Genomic DNA, 9,292 nt, shown 5'->3' with positions numbered 1-9,292 from the left:
TTGAAGGAGATCTAGGACGGAGCGAAGGAATTTCTTGGACATCTAAACAAATTGTCAAACCAATTCTAGGAAAGGATCTCTGTTCCCCTGTAAACGAAACACTACAGAGTTTCCATCTAGCGATTTGTACTTACAGAAGAGAAACATCCTCTGGTTTGCATTATGACAATTGAATAACTTCCTTTGAATGTGATCTCATCTAACTGGTTTTCTTCTCAGACGTGACTTAGTAAAAATACAGTTATACCGAAAAAAGCCAACAATTACTGCAACGACTGTCATTACTAGTCGCTTAATTTATATCACGCATTGACCTGCAGTCACATGCGGGTGTGTGTACGCAGGGTCTTCGGGCTTCGTACCGGGTCATTAGCCTTTCTAGATCTTTTGAGAGCTTATAATGTTGTATGAGTGAAGTTGACAGCTACTTATTAAGTAGAGCGCATTTTATTTAAACCCCACAAAGACAAAGGCTGAACGAAAGAAACACAGTCGAAATGGGTTACTACAATAGTAACAACGGTAGCTTTGGTTACTACACTTAAATAGTCAATCTGAGTAATATGAGTATATTTATAAAACATAAAGCGAAACACATTTTTATACTTTTGCTAATTTAAATTTTCAATTTATGAACTTGATTAGTCACTCGAACGTTTGTTGGCATTATTGATAGTGATGTTATACAAAAGTTCCGGAACGAAGCCTGTATTGGAAATGCATCCATGGAAGTTTTCCGCATACCTGTTGTTGTATAAATTGACAAGAAGAATCCCGAATATATTTGCAAGATAAACAGCTGTTGTAGGAAGCAAGCAATGACGGTCAGCAGCCTGTTCAGACTGTGATTGTGTGTGAAATCGACATGGTAGAACACGTGACACAAAATTTGATGGATAAACTTCATTATATTTAATTATTCTTTTTCGGAGTGATTAACAATTTTATGAATGTACTTTTTCTTATTTTCTGTACCTCGTGTTTCGTGTTTAGTGGTCTAGTGTAAATGGGAGTATGCAATCACGCTGAATCATAAAGTAGTCCGGTGCCATATTTGAGGCATGTATTGATCCGCTGAACCTTAGTGTACGCTTATGCATACGCAGTCAGCAAACTAAGTTCAAGAAAAACAGATACTGGACGGAAACTGATTGCTTTCAGAATGAGAAACAAAATAAGAAGGTATCTGCTTGTCCTTTGTTTAATAATGTGTCTTACCTCATTATACATTTTAACAAGTGTGACTGGAAAATATCGCATTAAAGAAGATATCGGCAAGAGGACAGGTATGTTTTAGTCATATTTCATTTTAAAAACATGTAGTTGGTTGACAGTCGATATTAATTTTATGACACTGGACAAACTAAACAACGCAAAATTGTTAACAAATAGCTTGAAATGGCATCTGTTTCAAAACTGTTCTTCTCTTTTCTATTTTTGTGTGTGTGTAATATTTCTAGCCTTAGAATCAATTTTGAATACTAAGCTAAAATAATCTACAAATAATAGCAAACTGTACTAATGAGTTTCTGGTGTAATAAAGTAAATATTTATATTTGATTTTTAACAAATTAATCTAAATATAAGATATCAATCTGAACTTCGTAAAACATACATACATACATACATACATACATACATACATACATACACCGTCGCATTTCGGGAACAATATTCAAGTTAACTATATAACAAACAATGACTGAACGATTCTACTTAAAAATGATTTAAACAATATTTTTAGTGAAGGAGGTCATAACAACATTGGTTCTGGTCATATGTCATGAATCGTAGTAGTGTTAGCGATTCATGGTAAATATGTCCAGGAAGCCAATGTATACACTGGTTTTGATGCAGGCTTATTATACAAGATAAGGTCAGAAATGTTTCTTGGTCAGTAGGCATGTGTACATCTTAGGTATTACCTGTTGACTATGTATCCACAGTGTTCCTTTACGTTGCCATTTCGTTTATGTCAATCCGTATACGTTGTGTAACTTGTAACTTTATATTTGTATTACAGAATGTATCAATGATCGAGACGACGGTCGGCAATACAAATATGATGCAAACGTGGTATGTAATGTTTACAAAACACAAAAACAAGTGTTACCTTAACAAAAAATAATGGCTTTTCATACTTTTGGAAAACTCAGCAAGTTTGATAAAAATAACAATCCGGATCATCAGTAAATAAAAAAATGGCTGCACAAAGATTTCGAAGTTAAATTTATCAAATTCCTCTATTGTTATGATATCAGATACATTAGTTCAAATATGACAAAAAAAAATGTTTCTCATCCATTTTGAGATTCTATGTAAGAAATTGTTTTTAGTAGTATGGCAGTTTTCATTAATCAAAAGACGCAGGAGTTTTGAGACTTTTAGTTTCCTTCATAACAAAAACATACAGGACTTGAAGGTAATGGCTGAAATCTGTTAGGGTTTAAAGTTGAATACTTTAAACCAAGAACACTACAGACTCGTCTTCTTCTGCTTCTTACCTCGATCTTAACGTGCAACATGACTAACTGGAACGGCTTAATATTTATCTGTACGATAAACGGGACGATTTCGAATTCCGATAATAAACGTTCCCTTTTTTGATAGTAACATCCCTGTATCTCCAATGGACGATGTTTACATGTCGCAGTTGAATTGGTATTAAAGAGAATTCTCCGAATATCACCACTTTTGTGATAAATGTCGAGCCTTGTGGTTATGTTGACACCACCTGATCTTCCGATGTGAGGACGTTTCATTACTTGTTTTTTTACTTATATTTACATGTCGGGTGCCGTTGATGAAGCAGAAGACGCCCACTCTCTCTGGAACTAGTCGTATTCTCCAGATATGTTTTTGCAATGGTATCGGTGTGAATCTTTCATTTGTTCACATTTATCACTGGTTTTATCGATTTTAAGTTCGATGTTTTTGGACACTTTGATATTATCATTTTAAATACGAAACCCAAGCCTGCCATCATGACATCCCTGTAAATTGAATTTTAAAATATGTAATGATATTACAAAGGATACTTGTATATCTATGCATTACTTCCCTCTGTTTATGCTTGTTATATGTCTACGACATTCATACGTCAATGTTTTGATGAGAAGTTCTGATTTGTGTTCTATTATTTCCAAACGGTCCCACTTACCAGTCGCTCCATTATGGTAAGCGTTTTCTGTATAAACGTTTTAATATAAGGAATGTTTGTCTTACGTGACTGCACTCCTTTTATTTGACCACGAGTAGGAGTTGGGAAATGGGGCAAAAGAAGGATTTTTAAATGAACATTAGTTGTAATGTAGCCGTTATGGAAAGACTACTATATATAGAAATATATGCATTAAGCATATATTCTTTAAATATTTTGATATTTCTATTGGTCCACTGCTAATCCCGATCGATCCCTCCATCCCAAATTCAATTTTGTATTATCCATTTCAAGCAATGGCGTCCAAATATTACCTTCTCCAAAGCAGTTTGCAATTGATAACATTATTTTTAACTATAGAAAAGAGCAGTTGTGACTATTTGGATATGATTGTGACCTAGGATAAGTTTAAATTTAAGAAGTCAGCGGATTCTATTACTGTGTAAAAGATATTCTATTATACCTTTTTTAGACTGTTGGTAATGTAGTCCTAAAATTTAGTAAATTATAATACAAAACCATGTCAAAGCCGTTACATTCAAACATGCCTACAGGTATGAGGGTTGGAAGTACTTATAATGTACAAATGACTATTACGCAAGAAGTACTACCGGTAGGATGGAATTTGTATTCCTTAGCCCTTTATGCTATTTAATTTTGCTAGGATGTTAAAGTCTGCTAGTTTGTTTTCGAACCTATTCGCGAATCCCATTTTCTGTAACACTTCGATACGAGTGTTATTCGCTACTATGAATGAAAAACCGACATCGGCAGTTACATTTATTTGCTAATAGATAAGTGATAAAGTTGTTTTCAATTGAATTCCATTGTATGTCGTTAGCCGATGTGTTGAATTGGCGTACGATTCTTGTGAACTTTAAGATACTCATTAGTTTGTGCCCATCTGTGGTAGTGTAAATCTTGAGCAGCGATTTAAGATGAAAATGTTAGTGCTCGATTCCCAAATCAGCGTCGTTACAAGATCCCATTCACTGTCTACAAATGAGCTTTACCTTACACAGGTAATGTTTTATTGCCGAGATCTACAATATTCACGATATTGGAACTTTCACGCATTTTAATGCGTTTGCAAAATTATGCGAAAGTATAACCCTCGTGAATGTTGGCCAATATACAGTTCATAGTTGTGAGTAGCTATCGCCTCTAAAATTTGGGTTCGATGTAACTAGATAATGTTTATTTTACATACATGTATCGGTTGTGATATTGAATTGCACAGGATAGTAATTTATTATGCTTTTATGGTTTATTTACGTTTACACTAGACAGCAGCCTTACTATAAACTGGCTTGTACTGTACGAACACGCGAGTTCTTGCAGTTCTTCATGGCATAGTTTAAAATCCATTTCAAATCGCTACATGTCATATATCTAACATTAGATTGGGCTATGTGGTCAGGGACATCTTGTTTCTAAAAGATGGATAAATAAATCTAAATTTGTATTTTATACCAATGATTTGATAATATGAAAGTCAGAAAAAGTAACGTTCCGCGACGATGACATGTTTAACCTTTTTATTATATATAGAATTATCCCCAACGATTCACTGTTCTTTCGCACACCAGCTGCTTCAATATTTGCTAAAACGTATGACAAAAATATGACGACCTTAATCACAAATGTTTGATTTCGTTTAAACACATGATCAGGTTCTCGGATAGCTCCTAGCCGAGAGACGGGCTTACATTTGATGTGATACACTGTCTCACACCTGACACAATTGGACGTTGATGATGTCTTACCGTCGGGTAATTCGTCCACTTGATTCTCTCTGTTGTCCGTTGTTATTGACCTTCAGTTCTGTGTGCCTCTGTGTTGTCGCTGTAATACATTCTGTCATATTGTTAACACTGTGGAATATTTTCCTTGTTTGTTCGTTTTTACGATTGTAGAAGAAGAACCTTTCATTTGTAACCTCTGACATGGAAGCAATGTATCAAGAAAGAAGAAACCGAATGTTGAAAGCATGTGTTGGTCGTGAGGCTGAAATGAAGGGAAAGAAAACAGCAAAATATGTGAAAAACAATATAATAATTGATCAAGTGTTGGGAATAGCCTATTGTCCAGTAGAAAAGATTGCTTCGACATTCTGGAAACGTGTTTTGCGGGTAAAGGATTATTTAGTTTTATTAAATAAAATGTTTTCAAAACCTTGCCAAATGAATTAGACGAATACTCATCAATGAGAATACAATACAATATTTATTATTTTCATAAGAATAAACCATTGTATTTAGTTATTAATTCTAGGGCTAACATTAAGTACATTAAAATTGAGGAATAGAATGTTTGGTTTTAATTGCCGAGCCGCTGGTTTCTTTTAAAGTATTTAAAATCACATTTGCAATAAGGATGCTGTCAGTGTCTGAACCATGGTATGAACGCTTTTAAGTGTGACTACCATTTAGAAGGAATAAAAAACAAACTTGTCCGGCGATTATTACCGAGTGTTTGTGTTTGTTTCGCTATCGCAACGGACTATGTATCTTGTAGTTATTACAGATATTCATTTACATCAAAACACAGCATATTGAGGTTGTGGTATTCTTCAATACACTGAACATTTAAAAGCGTCATGACCAAAATACCGTATCATGTTTCAGTAGTAGTATTGTGACCGATGTTTTTCATTTGTGTGGTTTTAGGATGATGCAAAGACACTTTAATTCTGAAATATAATGAACTATAATGTATCTAATTGCTTATTTGTTTCTCAATTGGAGTTAAGATCAACGAAAATATATTTATTATTTAAGATTAGAATGAACGATTTATGATATTATGGCTGATTCAATACAAGTATAATGATTTGATAATGCAAAAAGTTAAACTTTTATTCTTGTGAAAAGAGTACATGAAAATAAGGAGCTTACTGTAGTTTTTCATTTAATCCATCCAATACTCTATACTGACACTAACCCACCTATTTCTTCATCTTTCAGCTTGTGGTTGGTGAAGCACACGCTAAATCGCCTTTTGACAGCACAGTAATTGCACTGGCTAATTTCAATAACCTGACTAGTATTCCGGAAGGCATGGTCGATAGATTCATGAAGGAATCCCTAACATTTATGTTTGTCCGTGAGCCGTACGGTCGATTGTTATCAGCCTATGTAGATAAGCTTTTTTCACCAAATTTGCTCTTCTGGAAAATATATGGCGGCTTTGGAGTACACGTTACGCGGAATGAATCAACTGAATGTGGACATAACTTAACATTTAAAGAGTTTGTAAAAACAGTCTTATACGCAGATGAAGTCAACCAGAAAAGAAATGGACATTTTACCCCTTCTTATGAGCATTGTGATCCTTGTCGGTACAAATGGCAGGTGATCGGTACTTTGGACAGCCTTTCTCAGGATATTTTCTATATTCTGGATCGCATAGGTAGAACAGATTTGATGCGATCCCTAAACAAGGATTTTCGAGAGCAATATTTGAACGACACAATAGTAGACCAGTTTAATTGGTTATTTTATTTCCGGGATAGCTATGCTAATGATTGTAAAGTAACGTTCTATGAGGCTCAAAAAAGACTCTGGAAACAATTTCAAATCCGTGGTGTTCTCACAAAAGAATCGGAATTTCCCCTCACTACCGAAGAGAGTGAGGGTCTCACAAAGACCAAACTAATGAGTATTGTGTATAATGCGATGGGGAATGCGGAGAAACGGTCCAAAGCAAGAAAAAACAAAGCAGAAGCTTTTAAAGAGGCGTACTCCACGTTAGACAGGGAAGATTTAGATAAGCTTAGTAAAATGTTCCAACCGGACTGTGATTTGTACGGATATGACTGTCAACCAGAGCAATTGTTCAACACAGAAAGGACTGTAATTGAACCATGGTTCTTTAAATATGATACGTAACATTCGTACCCTCATAAAGTAATAGTGCTTATGTTAGTTTATACTTTTGGTGTAAGTATGGGTAATTTTGGTATAAGTATTGGGGAAACATGGCTTGATAAAAAAAATGTATTTCATCTCAGCAGTCAAAACACACCCTAAGGAGTAAGTGTTTATAATAACCTTATGATTTATTTCATAATGTATCTTTGATTCCAGTTTTTATGTTATATGCAGTTGTTCATTCTGTACGTTTGGTAAATCCGATGGTTTTGTTGGGCTTTGGTGAGTCCCGCAAGATTTCAATCGGTGTCGTCTGCTTGTTTGCTCGACACAATAACGTAGTCAAATAGTATATTTTATTATTTTGTACTTCATTATACTTCATTATATATTGTACCAACTGTATTAATATGAATGATAGTAAAGATGATATCGTGCAACTAGCCATAATTTTGTCTGGTATTTGACGTGTTGTGTTTTGAAGGATCTGGTTAGCACAGGGTCTTGTCTAATTTATTATTCGGTGGTATAGATCAATTGTAATTTTACTATGTATGTAATGTTGATGGCATACTGTTCATATAAAAGAAGCCTTAACTAATAGACAAAATGATATGATTGAGTTGTACTAGTAAAATGGCTATTGTTTAGCTCGAACATTTTTTGTCAGTTTTAGATAATTACCATTGTTTGACCTAGTTAGTTTTCAGTAATCTTATGAGTGTTTTATTTGTTTCGTTTTGTAGTTTTTCACCCTCTCGCGAGTTGTGTGAAGTAAATTCCTCTACGAGATGGAAACAATTAAGGAAATATTCGTCGGCTATTTTCGTCCTTTAGTTATTCAACATCACACATTACGATTCGGTGTCACATATGGCTGACTCCACAGTCTCGACCACGGTGGCCTAGTCGCGTAACACATATACACACAACATACACAAAACATATAAAAAAAAACATGGACAATTTCCATAGCGAAGGTGCAGGGCTTGTTGGATATCAAGGTTAGATGTTTGGTTTAAACTTTGTTTTATTCAAATTTTGTTTGACAATACATCGAAGTACATGTTTTATAGAACAGAAAAGGAAACAAAAACAAGTGTCGTTACACTTATGTAAAATGTCTGGAGTATTTTGATAAAACATTTTATGGAATTGTAACGATTTATGATGGAGTCTACGGTCTATTAATTTATTCCATCCAACTTCTGTACATAGTTTGTCTAAGCTTACAAGTTTAGAAGCATCTGAAACAATCCTAGCAGCTTCCAAATTAACATTCTCTAGTTTAGAAATACATTCTTTGGGAATTTTATACCAGACAGTATCAGCATATTCTACAAGTGTGCTAATACACGAAAAATATATATTTTGTAATGTTTGCCTGTCGAGTTTAAATTTTAGAGATTGTATAATATTTAATATAGACGTTGCTTTCTGAATTATTTGTTTTACATGTTCAACCCAACTGCCATTATTAGAAAAAATAACTGCAAGATGTTTATGCAACAGTACCTCTGATATTTCTTCATTGCACATATGTAAGATTGGATGGGGTTGACTGTTTTTTCTGCCAAGGGTCATACCTTCCGTTTTTTTAGGATTGAGATCAACTAACCAAGATTTGGACCATACAGTAATCGTTAGTAGATATGACTCCATACTGTTGTTTGTTTTTAAGGGGTTTTCAACTATCATGTACAGAGTAGTATCATCAGCAAATAATTTGATAAAAAAATTGATATCGTTGACTATGTCATTAATATAGATTAAAAAACCCCAAAGGTTTAAGTATTGAACCCTGTGGAACTCCAGCCTTAATTCCTGCCCAATCAGAGTGAATATTATTGATATTTAGTCTTTGTTTTCTATTCGTTAAGTAGTTTGTTTTCGAACCATTTTAACAGCGATCCAGTTATTCCAATTGATGATAAATTTATACAACAGCCCTATGTGCTAAAACCTATCAAATGCTTTGCTGATGTCACAAAATACTACTCTTATTTCTTTACCTGAATCAAATGCCTTCATGAAATCTTTGGAAATAATTGGTTAATAGAGGAATTGCCTGGTGAAAATGGTTAGATGTTTGAAGGGTTCTTATTGTGTAATAAGTTACTAAGTCTCAAAATAATTATCGTGTATCGTACAGTCTGAAAACAAGATCTGGCAATAAACACAGATTACTGAACCCTTTTTTCCAAACTAATCTAAACTAAAATGGGATTACGAAGTCTTACATTAATTATAACCATACTCA

At 34.1% G+C, this 9,292-nt stretch overlaps 1 protein-coding gene across 1 annotated transcript; it reads left to right on the top strand.

Annotated features, from left to right (window-relative positions):
* The first annotated feature begins 824 nt into the window (after window positions 1–824).
* LOC110463434 (carbohydrate sulfotransferase 11-like) lies at window positions 825–8,462 on the top strand. The gene is made up of 4 exons (XM_021518036.1): window positions 825–1,286; window positions 2,024–2,076; window positions 5,077–5,292; window positions 6,127–8,462. The coding sequence occupies exons 1-4, from the start codon at window positions 1,163–1,165 to the stop codon at window positions 7,048–7,050; spliced, it is 1,317 nt and encodes a 438-aa protein (XP_021373711.1). The 5' UTR covers window positions 825–1,162; the 3' UTR covers window positions 7,051–8,462.
* The last annotated feature ends 830 nt before the right edge of the window (window positions 8,463–9,292 follow it).

The sequence above is a fragment of the Mizuhopecten yessoensis genome, unplaced genomic scaffold (assembly GCF_002113885.1).
Source record: "Mizuhopecten yessoensis strain PY_sf001 unplaced genomic scaffold, ASM211388v2 scaffold10905, whole genome shotgun sequence".
In the NCBI taxonomy this organism is placed as follows: Eukaryota; Metazoa; Mollusca; class Bivalvia; order Pectinida; family Pectinidae; genus Mizuhopecten; species Mizuhopecten yessoensis.
The sequence above is the reverse complement of the archived record's forward strand: the minus strand, read 5'-3'. Positions and strand labels throughout refer to the sequence as shown.